The sequence below is a fragment of the Lissotriton vulgaris genome, chromosome 3_1 (genome assembly GCF_964263255.1).
Source record: "Lissotriton vulgaris chromosome 3_1, aLisVul1.2, whole genome shotgun sequence".
In the NCBI taxonomy this organism is placed as follows: domain Eukaryota; kingdom Metazoa; phylum Chordata; class Amphibia; order Caudata; family Salamandridae; genus Lissotriton; species Lissotriton vulgaris.
This window is the reverse complement of record NC_141689.1, coordinates 2,097,976,666-2,097,994,790: the sequence shown is the minus strand read 5'-3', so window position 1 is coordinate 2,097,994,790 and position 18,125 is coordinate 2,097,976,666. Positions and strand designations below refer to the sequence as shown.

The window sequence follows — 18,125 nt, the reverse complement described above, 5'->3', positions numbered from 1 at the left end:
ATTTGGTCTTAGGCAGGTCCCACGTAATTGAAAGAACTAACTTGACGCAGTTGCCATGTCCCCTTCCCGTCTATGTTTGTTTGCTCCTGTGACATGTCTGGACTTGGAGCTTGCCCTCATGTTTATGAAACCACTTGTTCCCTCAAACAGGCACTTTTCTCAATACCTCAGACTTACCTTGATATAAACTTGAAGAAAGCATATCTAATCTTAATTAAATAGACCTAAAAACAATAATGTACTCATAAAGACTTTTATTATCAACAACAAATAAAGTATCTTTCACGTTACAAAGTATTTTACAACTTAGAAAATAATTGCCGGACACAGACAAATGGACAGGGTTGGTCAACCAAAGTGCGAGTGTAGAAGCCTCCAACTGGATTATTAGAAAAATATGTCAGAGGGTTATCATTTCAGGAGCATCTATTTGTCTCACAAGACAGTGAATTAGGGATCAGATTGTTCACGAGTATTACACAGGAGGTGAACACACACAAACCACAGCTGTTTTATGAAGGCCTTTGTTGTAGTAATGCACTGATTGGACACACAAACTGCCAGCACAGTGTATCTAGGAGTTTCTGCAATTGGCACAGAACTGGAGGTAATACCTTTTCAACGGGACCCAAGTGAGCAGGTTGGGCCAAGTTCACTAAACACGTCCTTACAACCTATACAACAGGTATTTTTTTCAATGTAAGTGTTTATATCAAATGTGGAGGTTATGCCACACACACCAGGCTGGTTTTTGTTTTGCACAACATCTATATTTACATTTTTTGATTTAAAACATAAACCACGATGTTGCCAAAGGAGACTGGTGTCATTATCAAGTGGCTTGTGTCCCCATTCGTGCTATGGGTTGATCGGTCTCTCCTCAATGTCCTGTCTTTCCTATAACAGAGAACCCGGCCAGGACACAACAGCAAGTGAAACTCTTCCTTTTAGTTCTTTCAGCATCTTCACCAAAAAGCAGTGCAGCATCCCTGATGTACTTCGGCCGTTGACAGCAAGGAGAACATCTCCACATCTAGGACAAAAGATACTGAGAATCAAAAACAAATCCTAAGAATACCTTCAAGGTGAGCGCTGTAGGCCTCAGCCTCTTTGGGCCCATTGATATGATGTACAACTCGTACTTGTGAAACAGCTTAGATAATTGTTTCATTAAATGTCCCAGTCTGTTGGAAACCCAGTGATTGGCCAATGTTCCTACTGTTTTTTCAGAAAGGATAGTCCAAAAACTAATCACCACATAACAACATGTCTATATAACTCCTCTAGTAGTAATGACATTATTAAGGCTTTCTTAAACATCTCAGCTGAAATCTCTAAAGACCTGAAACGCAAGACTAGGATAAACAGGGAATATTGCCCAAGATGGTTTAATCAGCAGTGCTCTAGACTTAATAGGGATTTAAAGGAAGCATTAAAAGTTATCCCCAGGATTAGGGAAGATATCAGTACCCTACGGAAACGATATAAACAAACAATAAATCAAAGGAAAATGGAAATTAGAGATAATGCATGGGATAGTTTAAATAAAGCAGCTGAGACTAAGGATTCAATCCTATTTTGGAAAACCATGAATCAGCCATTATTTGAAGATACTCAATCCGCTAAAGTTGATACATTAGTGACGACCGACGATTGGTTAACTCATTTTGAAGCCATTTTTAATTCCACACAGCACTAATAATATAGTTGAGAATAGTAACATAATTTTAATAAAGAATATTAAATTAGAAATCATATCCCATGATGAGATTAAAACCGCCCTTATGACCAGTGCTAGCGGGAAGGCTGCAGGCCCGGATGGGGTCCCAATCGATGTTTTTAAGCATAAAATTGAGTTTTGGGTACCTATCCTATATAATTCTTTTAACACAACTATCAAATGGGGTGATACCTGTAACTTGGGCTGAGAGTGTGCTTGTCTACATCTTTAAAAAAGGTGACACAGGCAGCGCGAGCTGCTACCGTCCAATATCCCTTCTCGACTCAACATCTAAAGTAATGGGCAGAATGATACTGGCCAGATTGGAACGCTGGGTAAACGAAAAAAATATCTTGTCTGTAGCCCAGTACGGATTTAGGAGGTGTATTGGAACGATTCAGCAGTGTGTTAACCTTGAGCTGCTTATAGGGAAATACGCCCTCGCCAGGGAAGGCTACCTCCACCTTTGCTTTGTTGATTTATCTAGTGTGTTTGATTTAGTAAGTCATTCTAAGTTATGGCAGACGCTCGTAGGGATTGATGCCCTATGGGACATTATTAGCTTTTTATCGTAAATATATGCTCACTTAACCTCAAAGATACATTTTAGTGAGAATGGGGAATGCACAAAGCACTTTAGAATTACTTGTGGAATTAGACAAGGTTGTACCCTTGCCCCCCTTTTATTCTCACTTTATATTAACGGTGTTGACTCGTTATTACAGAGTCTGAGAGCTGATGCTCTTAAAATTGGTAAGCGCATTACCCCAATTTTATTATATGCCGATGATGCTGTCCTAATTTCCAGGACAGCAAATGCCCTGCAACTACTGATGGATAACTTCACAACCTTCATGACTGAAAAACACTTGAAAATTAATTTGAGTAAAACCCTAGTTATGACGTGTGGGAACAAGAAAACTAGGAACAGAACACACTACATTGATGCAGTATCTATAGAGAGGACTTTTACATTTTCCTATCTGGGGATACTTTTTGATAGTTAGGGTATATGTAGTTCACACATTAATTTATGTAAAATAAAATTCCTGAGATCCGTCAAGGCTATTTTTAGATTTTCACACAAAATTGGTAACAAACCAGTATGGAAAATTTTTAAATTATATGGGTCGAAGTGTATTACTGGGGTTTGTTACGGAGGAGGCTTGTGGGGTATGGCAGATACCTCCCCACTACAAACTCTGGAAAATCATTTTTTAAGAAGGTTGTTATCTGTACCAATTTCTACAGCCACTTTTATAGTCGATAGTGAGACAGATACACCGTATGTAAATGATCTGGTCAGTATAGCTGCTTTAACTTTGTAGAATTGAATTTGGTCCAGGGAGGAGACACATTTTACGAGGGATATAATTCGGGACTGTCTCACCCTGGATCATTGTAAGAAAATAACATGGGTAAACCATGTTTGTTTTCTTTTAATTGAATGTAATTTGGCCGTGAATCTTAAGACCCCGGAGGATATTGAATATTTTAGTAAACAAGAACTAGAAAAGAGGCTTCTTAATGTCAGGGCTTCATCGAGGGATGTTGTTTTGAGAACTAAACCATGTATAAGCTCCTACCTTGAAGGACCCTTATTATTGAGTATTCAGCCGTATCTTATTTTTATAACTAATATACAACATAGATTGTATTTAACTAGATTAAGGCTGAATACGCTTCACTACCAGGTTGCATTCCCAAAGATGGGTAAGTGGAGCTCTAATTTACCAAAGTGCCGGTGTAATGGTAGATCTTTTCAAACTACTCTTCATTTTCTACTTTTTTGTAATTTTTACAGAGACATTAGAAAATCTATTTTACGACCCCTTTTTATTGCTATTAGTCTGTATTCTTTTAAAGCTGCTTTTCATCAAATTTGTAATTTGGAAAATGTATCAACTTGTAGTGCGGTAATTCGCTTTATATTGACGGCCATAAAACGAAGAAAGGATCTTGCTTACATGGAAAACTTGAATTATGAAACCGAATAGATCACATTCTGTTAAGCTGTATATATATATATCTTTTTTTTATGCAAAAAAAATTAGGTTATGCCTTTTATGAGTAATAAGTGAATTTTTTTTACATAAATGTATTTATGAATGATGTATTGTTTTTATATTACAGTATGCTTTATGGTCATTTTCTATGTACCGAATAAAGCTTGATTGATTTGATTTGATTGGCCAATGTGTTTATTTATTTGAGAGTTTTATATAGCATTAGCTTGACCGAAGGTATCAGAGCGCTTTACAACAGTAAATGTTCTCATCAAAGATAACAAGTCTAAACAGAGCATCTGAGTCAGAGCAGCCCACAACTGCAAATGTTCACAACATAGATAACAATCATAGTAAACTACCTATGATCCACCCTGCCTCATTGATAACGAAGCAATGAGTGACCATGCAGACTAATCATGAAATTGATGGGAAGTAGAAGAACCAAGAGGTTACAGAGATAAACCTATGAAGTCAGGTTATGAAAAGGGGTGAGGCAAAAAAGTTGGAAAAAGGAGGCAAATTATTTAATTATAAAATTGGGTTAAGGATGGGGTAAAGGGTGTCCCCCCCCAAAAAAAAACGTGGAAGGAGGGCTGGCGAGGACCTGGTAATTGGAGTACCATGACGGCCAAAGGGATCAATGCACACGCTGTAGTAAAGCCAAGCGAGCACCCATCAGTGAGAGTTTTAAGACATCAGGAACAAGGACGAGCATAATTTTCTTATTGGTAGGACAAAGGTGAAGAGGCTACAGGGACATTGAGTATTGCATAGTCAAAATAGTAATGGAAATGCTGGGAGATGTGATGAAAGGTTGACTGTTAGAATTTTTGCTATAAAAATAAGAAAACATTACATTCAAGAAAATAATTGAGGAAAGAGAAGGGTGCACTTTATGGAAACGTCTTGTACAAGTAAAGAAGAACGAATAGAATAATGGCAGGACCATAGTACGAAGCGAAAGCAGTTTCAAAGACACTGAACCACAGCAATAGAGGCATTCCCAGAGAAGAGTGTCTTAAAGAAATGAATGATATAACCAACAGAAAGTAAAGGGGAGACTAAGCAAGATGAGAATGGAAGAGGGGTTCAAGTGTTGATGCACAATCATTTTCCCTCCTTTTAATGATTTTTGACACACTTCATTTTCTCTTTTTAACATATATCCTTTTCCAGTTTTCATTACTGGCATAAACAATCAATGTAGCAGTAAATACCCCAGTCTGACAGCCAGACAAAGAATAATACTTCTAATCTAGTTTGTTTTTGGTTGATTACATTTATGTATCGATATTAAACAATTTAATGGCAATACCCTAGGAATAAAATGAGGAAAACTTCACCTATCGCCTCAGAATATTGGAGGTGTGTAGTTCAGAATGAGAACATTGGTTTGCGTCCATGGGTGCTGGCCTGATTGCACAGCCAGATCAAGCAGGGCCTGCTGTAATTCGCATTCATTTCTCTGATGCTCCTGTTTTTGTTGAAGCAAAAACTTTGAGAGGTGCGACCCCCATCACCCCTGATTAAAAAATTGAGCGTCAAACTAATCACTGATCTGTTTTGCATGTTGATGGACGAGTATGCCGTGACTGAGAGACCTCAGGACCCTCATCATATTCTGTGATAAACTGTCTCATTCTGACTCACATTACCTAAAAGGGAATGGAAGCATGAAGAACAATTTAAGGCTGGAGTTACCCCCAACTTTGGCAGATAGGACAACCAGCCTTGTTTCAAGGTAAGCTATTCAAAAGGCTGTAAAATCCAAAATACAACAAAAGGAAGCAGAAAGTGTCCATGCTTGATCATATATTCATATCCGTTTAGTTTCCACCAAGATCCCAGCATTAGCGAAGTTGTGAGGAGATTTACGCAGGGATTCTGGTTGGCCGGCTGCACCACTCAGGCACTGACAAGCAACTTGTTTTCTTTTCTTGTACTGCTGTTACTGCTCTTCGAGCTCTTGCAGGTGTCTTCCTCAGCACTGGAGATACTAACACATGACAACCAGTCTGTTCTTCAATTCTCATGTGATTCTATGGACCGCTTCCCAGCTCCTCTCAACCAGATGTTGTATTAGTCTACTTGCTGGAAGAGAGTGATTAAGCACCATTGCACCGGATGAACTCTCCCTACTGCGATCTAATTAAAAAAATCACAGGGTATCACCGGAGAAGATGGAAAAATGCCCTATTAATCTCATTGCTCGGATTCTATTTGATCAACTCCAGAATTTGCTTTTGGCTTGAATTTCCGTACTGCTTTGATAGGTCTCTAAAATGCATACCTTGTTGTATGCTCACAATATACCACATGTATGCCTCTTTTTAAAGTGTGATATTTTCATCTGTTCTTCAGTATACAACATGATTTCTCATAATCCTCCCCACGAAGGACTGAAGGAATGGTCTGATAATGTCGCCTCTTGGAGATGCAAGGGAATGTAATCCGTACAAATTGTGGAACTGTGATAGAAATATTTGTTTATAAAAAGAATTGAAGTGCTCTAGTTTTAAACTATTTAATTACTACAGTTAATAATGACACCTTGGGAGCTACCACAGGCTTAGCTATTGGGCAGTTCATCCCCTGTTGTCAACACTGATACAATTTAGCTAGAAGTCTGAGATTCGCCATGGCCAGCCTCACTCAGCTCTTTAGTAGGGCTTTGTGAAACTTCAATTATGCTCGAGTAATTTCGGGAATTGGGTGTTAGGATTGTTATATGAAATTTCTGTAATTATGCTACTTTCTAGGCCAAATTTAAATGCAAGAGCACAGGAACAACACGTATTAACTGAACACAAGTGGAGGTTGGTCTCAGCATTTCAGTTCTTTTGCACTATTTTGTTAAGTCCTCACATCAAAAATAATTTTAGCAGAATTTCATGTAATCACGCAAAACCAAATTACACGCAAACTCCTAATTTTTTACATATGTGTAAGGAAGAGAGCTTGCTTAAGTCGTGAGAGGCTTTAAATCACAATAGTTACCTAAGGCGTCCGTCGATGTAGGCTGGTGTCCCTTCTACAATGGATTTTATGAAGAAGGGTTTATTCCCGCTGTGCTCTTCGTAGCCGCCTACAAAGCTGAATCCCAAACTTCCAGCTGTGTTTCTTCTCAGTACGATTTCTTTGCAGCTGCACAAATATCTGAATAAAATCAGATGGTATAAATGTTTATTTTCGGTGAAAAAAGTGCAGTTGTTGATAAATCATAAAGATACTGTCTTGCCTATTCCTGGAAATAAATATTGGGATTACCAAATAGGACCCTTCCGTTTATTATACTTAATCTAAATTAATATCCTGCTTCCATTTTCAGCACATTCTTTATTTATACTGTTACTTATATCCACAATATGTTACTAAAATTCTGCAAAATATCTTCTACTCTTTTAAAGAAAGCATCTTTCCAACGTAATATATGCTGACAACTAATTGAAGCATTTCCTACTCCTAGAAAATAGATAGTAATAAAGGAGTGCAGTGTATTTCGATTTAAAAAAATATATACATTGCGTTTTGAAAGTTGTCTTACATATATGCAGCTGGTGTGTATTATATTATACCAACATTAGGAATTAGAAATTATATCAATGGACGATTGCTTAGAACATTTTTTAAAGCAATTAAAAATTACTTTTTTAAGTCAGTCAATTACTGTTTCTTCTAATGTTACACATTTTGAGAAAAAAATATATTTATAGCATTGTAATTAGATGTTCAGAGCACAGGACTTGTGGTAACATTTCAGGGCAGAGTTTTACGCAAGAATTGGCATGGCCACTATGCCTTGCCTTTCATTTGGGATTTTAATTTTTTTTGTTGATGTTATTCAGCATCAGCAAAAAGAAAAACATAATTGCTTGCTGCGGAGGAACTGCATTGGCAAAAACAAGACACCTCAGCATAATGAAATATGTGTGCACCCATACATGCTCATATATGTGTCAGGATGCGATTTTTTTTCTTTTTTAATTTGTCATTCCAACGTGGTGGATCAACAGCTCTGAGCACACGATCATTATCCCTGTAAGTAGAACTTGTTTTCGTGGTTGAAGGTGCTGAAGAGGCTGAAACTGATCTGCAATCATTTAGTGGTCCCCATAGCTTTAGGCTACCTCTACACAAGAGAGACTTTCAAGTATACAACAATGTTCTAGATAAATGACATTCTAATGAAGATGGTACACTTACATTGGTGTAAGTTGGATATGCGATCACCACACACATTACAAGTATTAATATTTTACAACACTGCAAATATATTTTGTTTTACTATGCTGATGATGCTCAGATCATCCAGCACTGGAGCATTATTCCAAAGGCATGACCACAGTACTAGGCTAATGTCTAGTGACTATAAAACTGTGAATGCTAAAGAATCATCTCATGCTAAATTCCCCCCAAACTGACATACTCATGTATGGATCCTGGCAAAATCAAAACCCTCTGTTCTTATGGCCTATGGGACAGTCTCTGTTGATATCCTGTGAAGTGAAAAACAATGGTGTGATCATAACCTCAACCCTCTAATTTTAGTCGCAAATCAACAAAGAGACAATAGACATAATTAGAATACTTCAATATATTTGACCTACCACGGCCTCTCACTGAGGATAGATATAACCCACTGGTCCTTGTGATATACCATCTAAATTAAGCAAATGGGCTAAACAAAGGGCACTGTAATATATTATTTGGTACGCTTCAGAGGATCAAGCATACAGCAGCCGAGGTAAGATGAATACCATGCAACGTCTTTCGCATTGCACACCAAGCATTTCATGTCTTGGGACAAAACTCAGATATTAAAACCAAAGGAGAAACCTTAAATCAAGTATGGCCCTCCTCTTATGAAGTACTTGTATAGGTCGAGGCTATGAAATTGATACAACACAATACAACTTAAAGGTCACTCAACTACAAACCTATTTGTGCCAAGGAACACAATGGTGTCATTTAACACACTGCTTTCAACTGTTGTTGATGGTCTTAGGGTATTTCTGAACAAAATGAGGATCAGAAGTGATTTACTCTGAAGACAAAGTAATTTCAAGAATCTGAAAGCTCGTATAGCAAAGCCTTTTACCTTCTCATATGTTTGCTCGGTGTGGCGAGCAGGAACAGATTTGGCGAGTAATTGAATCTGTTTAGGGAAGAGTGATTTTTTTTTTCTAAAGGCATGTTGTAGGGTTTGAGCTGTAGGTTGAGGCTGTGATGTACTTGTAGTGTTAAGGAAGGCTACTGGACATCTTTACTTGTCTTCAGACTTACAGCAATGTTTGGGTTTCTTCTTAAATGTATCCTGCTGATGTTGTGGGGGAACTAGAAGCATGAGCCTTGACCAGAGTGCCTATCAATGCAGTGCAAAGTTCTTGGGTTATTTAGGGGGAGTCCTTCTGCGTTGGTTAATCAAGAAACATCTTTCTCTGGGCACTATTCTTACAGAGGAAGCATTCATAGGTTGCTGTACAAGTAGGCACTTATGGGGTTTGCAGAGCCAGCAAACGTTATTGGGTGATTTTTGTGCTGTGGGCATAGAGGGCTCTCTGATATTGCTATGTTTTTCTTCTTTGCATCACGTTCTTGAGGACATCCAGAATACTGGACACTGAGTAATCCAGTTTTGGTTGCCAGTTACTATTATGGATATTCTAGTTTGATGAACATAGGAGTGGGAAGAGACATTGATCTCCGAGAAGGTTTGAGGGGGAGCGTGTACATACGATGCATAGGAGCAGATGATGGGGATAGACTCTGAAAGGAATACACCCAGTCGGACACAGTATTCTTGGAATAACCTAAACCTTTTAAGCATGGTTCAAGAGCCACTAAGGCCTTTCTTCATACCTACATTGGGACATTATGACGGAGGCAGCAGGGTAATCAGGAATGATGAGCAGGCAACTCTTCCAGTCAGGACATGTACTTGTCTGGTAAGAGGGACGTTTCTAAGCCATAAGTGACTTGATTCCTGCTTTGCACTGACCCATGATGATTTGAAGATGTGCTGGCGATGTAATACTACAAACCTTTCTGTGATCTAGACAGTCCAGAACAGACCAGCAATGGTGGTAGCAGCTTCCGAATGATGATGCTTTTAGAGGCAATGGGAGTGTATTGCAGTATTGCCCTCCTGTATACGTCCCAGACCAGTATCTGTATTCATCATTTCCTTTAGGTAGATGTTCATATACTCACTACAGTTCATGTAGAACTTTCCAATGATATCTTCTCCAGTGCTTAATTCGTAAAAAAAAAAATAATAATGATAAGATCCAGGACTCTTGTCGGGGTGCCACTGCGGCTTGAACCACACATTGCCCCTACTATGTTGCCACTGATAGTAACAACAACTACTAACAATCACACACTTCCAAGTGTGAGAATTCGAACTATTTCAGACCCCCACGGCTATAAGAATAGCTTGGTGCGGCACATAATAGTAATTTTTTATTATTATTTAACTGCTGTTGTTGTAATCTCTAAATTAGCAACACAGCACCCCCTTGTGGCAGACTGTCAAGCTCAGGTGGTGACAATTAAGTGCTGATGGGGAGCACCGGAATCCACCAGCCCAAATTAAGCACTAGTCTTCACCCTAACAAACACCCTTCAATTTTTTTTATTACGAACCCTCTTTCAGGGAGTACTGGTACACTGAAAATGCTTGCCTCTTTAAGTGTGTTCATTCACTTTGAATTGTCAATGTCTGTCATCTGGACCTTCCCTTCATCATGTCAATGTTTATGTTCTTACTTTTTATTTTACAGGACCTGTACTGTAAATCCTCAAACCTCTAAGTAGCCCCTCTGCATACTAAAAGATTCACAAACAAGGGACCGACGTCAGGCGCATTTCTGGGAAAGTCCATCACGATAACCAAATCCTGGGCCTTCTGCCGCCTTTCCGCCTGGGGTGGTACATTCACAGAATACTAGCAAAAAGTTAGTAAACATGAGCAAAAAGTAATTCCCAGGGTAATTAAGAACTGTTGCCATAGCATCCCTTCTGTATTCCCTAAACACAACTGAAGAGTGACGCTTCGGGAGTTGCTGCTTCAAGGGTTACGCCCAAGCTTGTGAGAGTGCAATGAAACCTGAGAAATAGGAATATTAAAAGAGCATATATTTGCTCCATGCCCGGAGCCTCTTTCTAGAAAGATATTGCATATTCCAATTTGCTTTACTGCTTCGTTTTTCAGGTTGAAAATCATGACAGGGACTGTTTTCCTCTCACTTCCTTAGAAGCCAGTGGCCCTTGGCAGCTGGGAGGGCGATGCGCCAGAGCGAGCCGCTCAGGGGGAGATCGAGCACAGTGAAGAGTTAAAGTTGCAGAAAGAGAGAAATGAGTCAATGTGACCAAGACGTGTCCTGGCTCGAGCACTTCATAAAGGAGTTACAGATGTGGAATGCCGGCCAGGGGGGCGGGGCGGGGGTTGAGCTTCAACAACCACAAGCTAATAGAGCGAATTACTGAGCAGTGGCACCCACTGTGCACTGAAAGCGGCCCCCCCTTGCATCAGGGTGACCTGTAGGCAAGAAAGAAGTCTGGTGCCAGGACACCTGGCTGGCCAGTGCAGTGGTTCTAAAGGGATTCTCAGTGGCAAGATCATGACATTCTTACCCTGACAAGATCGGTGCTCGAATAGCCAAAATGTGCTCTCCTTCCCATGAATATTCTGTCATTCTCACAACACCTGCATGTGTCACACAAACGTCCAAAGCCAGGAGCCTGACCTACCAAGCAAACTCTGAGCACATATGTACAATGACTGCCCACCTCCCCTTCAATAAGAAACTGCACACACTGATTTTTCTGGAATTCCCAGTGCATGAACCCTTCAAAGCCAAAGAGGGGTTTAGTTTGCAGGGCTGCACCATGTACATCAATGTATGCCTTCACTCACACATTTAACAATGGGTGATCGACTGAACCAGGCTACAACATTACCTGGAACATCTGCCCTAATCTCTTCTTCCCTTGTCTTTGGGCCTGATTACGCGTTTGCCTGTCCTGGAGTGGGCCACCACACCAGCGCCCCTCCAGGATGGTCAAACCCATTCTCAGACCGCTGACCGGTTGAGGAGTTTTCTCCTGGTCTAGCGGGTGGTCCTTGGGCATCCCACTGCAGTACCTATTAAAAAAGCACTGTAATAGGAACGACAAACCCTGTTCCTGCATGGACTGTAAAGGACATTCACTGCAGGAAAGGGGGTGCATGCAGACAGGGGGCAGCACGCCATGTGCCCCCCCGCATGCATCCCATGGCTCTGAGGCAACAGGCCCCTTTAGTTTCCTCACCGCCAGCCGTTTCATGGTGGGGTCACTGCCAAGAAAAGGCTGGCAGTGTGGAAACTCGTAATATGCTTGGCAGTGACACAGCAGTACTGCCAGCATATTACTGCCTCACACCGCTGGCCTGCGGCGGTCCAACCGCCAAACTCAAAATAGGGCGGTCAGACGGCTGGTGCAGGGGTAGCCGCCACGCGTTTGGTGGTCCTATGGACCGACAAACTCGTAATCAGGCCTTTTATCTTTCTTTAGTGGGAATCCCACACTTGTGGATTCTCGAGCTATCCATGGTTCCACTGAGGGTTTACCGGAAGCAGTGTACAGCTCTGCTGGAAGAAAGCTACTCAGAGCCCAGAAGGAGAATTCCCGATATTGGGCCTTCCTACCTACGCAAAAGTTAAACGCAGCTTGCAACACATGAGAATCAATCATAGAAGGGAGTTCATTCATCCTACTTCACATTTGCTTTTGGTCACAATATCCAAGGTGCACCTCTCCTGCTCCAAAACCAAACTCATATCAAGGTATTGACCTAGGCCTGCACGCACATGATAGATCAGCCTGAGGCTGGGGCTAAAAATCCTAAAACCTAGATATTCGCAGTTAGACACCTACGGCAGGGGACACAACTATATGTTATGCAGAGGATATTCCTATAACAACATCATTATACTTGTTCATCTGGTACTAAAGTATTGTGCTCTCTGTCATGTGAGAGGCATAGTGATTCTGCCTAGTAGCAGTCCAGCTGCTCCCGTCAAGTTCATTGTACCACAATGCACCTTGGCTGTGAAGGGCACTTTGTAAATACACACACATAGCGTGCATGTTCAGCAGAGGAACTGGAAAGGCTTCCAGAGTTGGTGCACTGGACTATCCTTAGCCAAGTAGAGAAATTGCTGTGGAGCTGTTCATTTGAGGGTTTAATCAGAGTCCCTAAGTGAATGGTGAGTGTCTGTGAACAGTAAGTGATATAAGGGGAGGGTCAGATATTTTTGTGGAGTACCCAGTGCTTGGTGACAGTGCATCTGGTTATGCACATGATTTGGAGGGCAGAGATCAGTGCAAGGGGTTGGTTGGTGGGAGAAGCCAGTCTCGGTCACTGGACAAGGTTTCTAGAAAAGGAAATAAATGGACAGCTAAGGTCATCACTGCCTCACGTTCTTTGGGCTGCCTCACTAGGTAAAGCCGACCATTTGTGTTCACTAGTGGATGAATAAGACTCCCCTCATGAAAGATTGTAAGGTTGTTGTTTCAACAGTAACACTCGACCACTGTTGAATAAGCACTTCATTCATGGCCTCAATGAAACCAAAAGAGGAACTGTAAAGTCCTCCTAATGGAAAAGCACACACAGACTAGCAGTCACATACTACTGAAAACAACGACACAACTTGCAGAGTACTATTAACACACTACCAGAGGCATTCTTACATCCCACACACTAGCAGTTTTGCACTACCAACAACTCTCCCATACTTATTAGAGTAGCAGTCACATACAACCAGACACCCCCCTTCATAAACTAGCAGCAAACCAATGGTTTGTCTGAAATTGCCTCCTAGTGAATTGCTACGTTTGTGTGTTGTGGTTTGACAAGTGAATGAATGCGAGAATGAGTCAACGAGTTTATGAATGGCATTCTTTGCCAACTGGATGATATATAACACTCCGGAAGCACTAAATAAAATATATCCAGAGGTGATAAATAGCTGCTTTCGCTGTGGTATTTTAGCAGAAGGGGGATGGCGACATATTTTTTTTCCTGCCCTAAGTTAAAAGTTTTTTGGGAAAAAATATTTGCATTTTTAGAGGTGCAATTATGAAAATGTATAAACCTTCAGTAGATGCTGCTTTGTTTGGTATAGGCATTAAGGAGGTTACACTCTCCGAATCTCAGGGACATTTTCTTGCTATCACTTTGCTGGTTGCCCGTTCATTGATCTTACAGGATTGGAGATCATTGGAAATACCTTTGTTTGAGAAATGGTTGAGTAAAATGAAACGTACAAAATGTTTTGAAGAAGCTTACGCTAAGCGGGTGGGGGCAACTAAGAAATTTTCGAGGGTTTGGGATTATTTTGCTGATTGTTAATTTGATAATGGTGTCTTTTTCTTATGGTTACTATATGTATTTATTATGTGCTAAATCAGGATGCCATATGTTTATAGTGTAAAAAAAATTGTGATGTGTAAATAATGGCTGTTCTTTTGGCTCTGCTCAATAAAAAATATTTTTAAAAAAGAGTTTATGAATAGATGCACAAGGGTGAGGATGAGAGACTGGATGCATGAACGATGAATATGTGAGTGACTGGATGGATGAGTGACTGCATGAATGATAGCAGCAAAGTGCCTCCAATTACAACCAAGTCCTATTAGTTTGGACCATGCTTATTTTAACATTGCTTGAGTTCAATGTATATATAGCACCTTAACAAAAAGTGCATTGTACAACTTGTGTAAAGTAATTTGTGTAAATTTATGGAGGGTTAAATCATCACTAAGGGCAAGTGTCCCTTTGTGAGAATGGTGCTGATGAATGTCTGGGTTGTCCAGCACAGGCGTGCTGTTGGGATAATGCGTACAGGTCACCCTGCGTGGCTGTAGGGCCCTATTATGTGCTAGGATACTGGTTAGTCTTAAAGGGTGGAGGAGTTTTTTATGTCTTTGTACTTACCAGGCATTGTTCCCAGTTATTAACATTTCTCAGGCCCTGCACTGCAAGGCAGAGCTCATCTTTCAAGGGCTTGCAGGCTGAATCTCTGAGCCTTGCAGTGCAGCTTTGAGCATTTGTTTTGCACTGGGGAGCTTTGCTTCCTTTATTGCTTTCATTAAAAATACAACACAGCTGCGCCGTGTATATGCCAAATTAACTGTTGTGGCTGGAGAGGGAAAAAAAGCCTATTCCCAGAAACACACCACAATCTGTGCACATCTTATCTGGTGTGCGAAGTGGCCTCGGCTGTTCGTGCAGTTGGAGGGCTGCAGGGGTCCTGTTACAGAGCACACTGTGATCCTGCAGGGCTCCATGCTAAGGAGTTCCATGTTCAGTATAGTTTACCCTCGTGCACTGACTGCCAGACTCTGTTCCTTAACCATGAAACTCGAGATCTTTTGTAATCTTTCGAAACAAGACATGAACCTAATAGTTTAAACATATACGCAATTAAAGAGGGAGGGTCGGGAGTTTAGAGTGAAGCTATCTGCTCAAGTCTGGTTTTAATTAAGATAGGACAGACCAATGAATCAGCCAAACCGAGAGCTCGGCCAAGAAACACAAGTCATTCCTCTCGCTCGCCTTTGGAATGTCAAGCGTGACCTTACCGTGGCAACTTCAGCCACATGACCCAGGCTGGTGACCATTCGCTGCTGTCTGGGCTGTTCTGATTGGCGTCGTGGAACAATACGTCACTGTCGACATCATCCTGGACTTCCTCTTCTTTTGTCTCCAGGGCCTTGAGCACCACGGAGGAGGAGGTATTTTTCAGCAAGGCGACGGCCTCTCCGCGGCTTACTCCAGTCAGCTCCACGCCATTGACACTCAGCAAGATGTCACCTGGAAAACCACAGTGAATTAGCAACGTGTTGACGTCTTTGAACATCATGACAGTGTATAACAGTTGCAATCATTTGAGTGCAAAAAACTGGACCTTCATTCCAATGAAAACACATTCCAATATGGGTGCAAACTCCTCTTTGTGCCCCAATCAGGATTACAACTCAAGTCCAAATTGCAAACACAGTGGCTGGTTTTTCCCACACAATTTTGTGCCAGGTTAATTCTGGTGCAAATCATGCAATCAAATAGCACACATTGTAATTTTGCAAACCTCAGCATGGTGAATGTCATGCAATGTTGTTGTATTATTCACCACTACAAGACGCATAAATCAGAATGGGCGCAAATTGTTCACTCAATAAATATTGTACCCTGCAGTATTGGTCTTTACCAGGTGTGAAATTTACGTCTGTGCAACCAGTGCTTAATTTGTAAAAGAATACGTGCCGGGGCACAAAGATTTGCTCCTAGCCCGCAGCCCGTGCTACTGAGTAGCAAGGGTGCCCAATTCCACCTCAGCATTTTGAATTCACCACTAGAAGGTCCCTACCCATTTATCTCTCTCCTGCTCTCTCTCTTTGTCACCTCCTTTCCCTTTCTTCTTCTTTACCCCTTGTGTTTTTCCCTCTCTCACTCTGCCACAAAGTCTGATGAGTACTATAGGTGCCGGTCCCACCCAAAAATGCTTGTGGGCCCCACCGGCTTAAACTAAGCTCTGCTTGCAAAATGTGCTCCACTCAGAATGAAGGCCTCAGTAGGGAATTAATGCCCTCTCTTTTAAATAATTTGCTATCACAGGACAATAACCAACCTACTGCTTTTTTACTAGGAAATGGAGGGCAGTCAGAGATTGCTAAATTCCTTGGTTGTACCCAGTGGTCTTATTTAGCACAGCATAGTTCCTGTATTTGGGGTTGACCCAGAAGGTATCAGGGTGCTTTGACAGATCACAGATATTTATTGGTATCCAACTCAATGATAACTCATTTTAGCAGCCTCTGAAGAAGTAAGACTGAAAGGACCTCTCAGCGTTTGATCTTTAGCCATAGGGTCAAACACAGACCCCTTCAGTGAATGTATTTGTCCACTGTGCCATCAGGCCTAGTTAAAGAAAGTGTTATTGTTTGAATTTTCCAGGTCCCAAAAAGCAGATCCTTGTGGCTATTTGGATAGCTGTTAAATTCCTCATATTTTTTAGAGCTACTTCCAAACCACAGTGTACTCTTAGAGTCATTTCTAGTTCGAAGAATAACTTTTCGTGGAAATGGTTTGCTTCTTTTCGCATGTTGTTTTTGTTTAGGCGTTTGAACATCTCTCTATTCAACTTCTTTCTATGTACACTTAAACACTATTGAGCCTCTTCCTATGAAAGCTTGTGGTTCCATAAACATGCACTGTTTTTGTAGCCGGTCTCTGAACTGTCTAGAAACTATTTCTTTACATCTGGTATTACTAGTAACATATAAATACCCAACCATACCGTTTTGCTGATTTTAATCCCTTCTTATGTTTCTCACCATTACCATGTTCTATCTTTTTCCCATCCCAGTCCTTGCCTATTGACAACGCTCGACCGTGGAGACGCTACTTATAGATTCCATATAAAACCAGCTACCATCCTGTGGATATCCTTGGAACGGGGGGGTATAGACAGAGGGTTGTACCCAGAAAATGTCACTGGGACCTGGGCTATCAAAGTGATAAGAGGAAGGGGTCCCAGTAATAAAAAACACTTTACTACATAATAACACAATAAATCAACCAAGAAACAAATCTGTTCACATTGTTTTAATCACAATGTGAAATGCATATAACAAATATATAATTTAGTCACAGAACGTGAACACGATTTCACAGTGCCCCAGGTATAGTAAGGAAACAAGGGAAGGGGGAGTGATCCTGTGAGGAGGAGGTGGAGGGAAGGAAGAAAAAATTCTCAAGTGACAGTATTAATCAAAATATGTACATCATTTATCCTCACTACACAGTGTGTGTAGAGATAGGGACCACAAGGTTCAAATAGTTATTTCCACAGAACAGCATACTCCACAGAGTTCAGAAAATGAAAACCATGGGGCGTGGAGTTGGTAATGCGAGTAGCTGTCGACGTTTCGACCCCCTAGTATGCAGGTAGAGTCGCTATCCTTGCTGTGGGGTCTTCATCAGGACAGGGGTGGGGACACCTATTTAATATAAATGTAAAAATTACTGTAGGAAGACGAATCCCTATGTTATTCCATTGGAAAAGCACATCGGTAATAATATCAAGAGGTGGAGGGGAAAAGTCATTTCTGTGCCAAAGGATGAGCGTGAATTAAACTGGTACGCCATATGGAAAATGTGCGCAAGAATAATTAAATCAGGAGCGCATGGAGAAGAATGGAATGGCGCTCAGTGAACAGATTAACAGATTAATCTAAAGGTTTCTTCGAAAGAAGGAAAAGCAGCCAGTCCGGGTGGGAAGGCGGCAAACAGACATCTCAGCGTAAAAATAATTGGCGATTTAAAAAGGAGCGCATGACAGACAGTG

General features: G+C 41.0%; 1 protein-coding gene across 4 annotated transcripts in view; it reads right to left on the bottom strand.

The window, feature by feature from the left end:
- Positions 1 to 239: 239 nt before the first annotated feature.
- LNX1 (ligand of numb-protein X 1) overlaps positions 240 to 18,125 on the bottom strand; it is a 278,368-nt gene continuing 260,482 nt past the window's right edge. For all 4 annotated transcript variants that reach the window (XM_086962645.1, XM_086962644.1, XM_086962646.1 and 1 more), the window contains 3 exons: positions 15,361 to 15,592; positions 6,727 to 6,885; positions 240 to 1,033 (listed from right to left, as the gene is read on the bottom strand). In XM_086962645.1, coding sequence (XP_086818771.1) covers positions 898 to 1,033; positions 6,727 to 6,885; positions 15,361 to 15,592 — 527 coding nt within the window. In that variant the 3' untranslated portion in view covers positions 240 to 897. The remainder of the gene's footprint in view (positions 1,034 to 6,726; positions 6,886 to 15,360; positions 15,593 to 18,125) is intronic.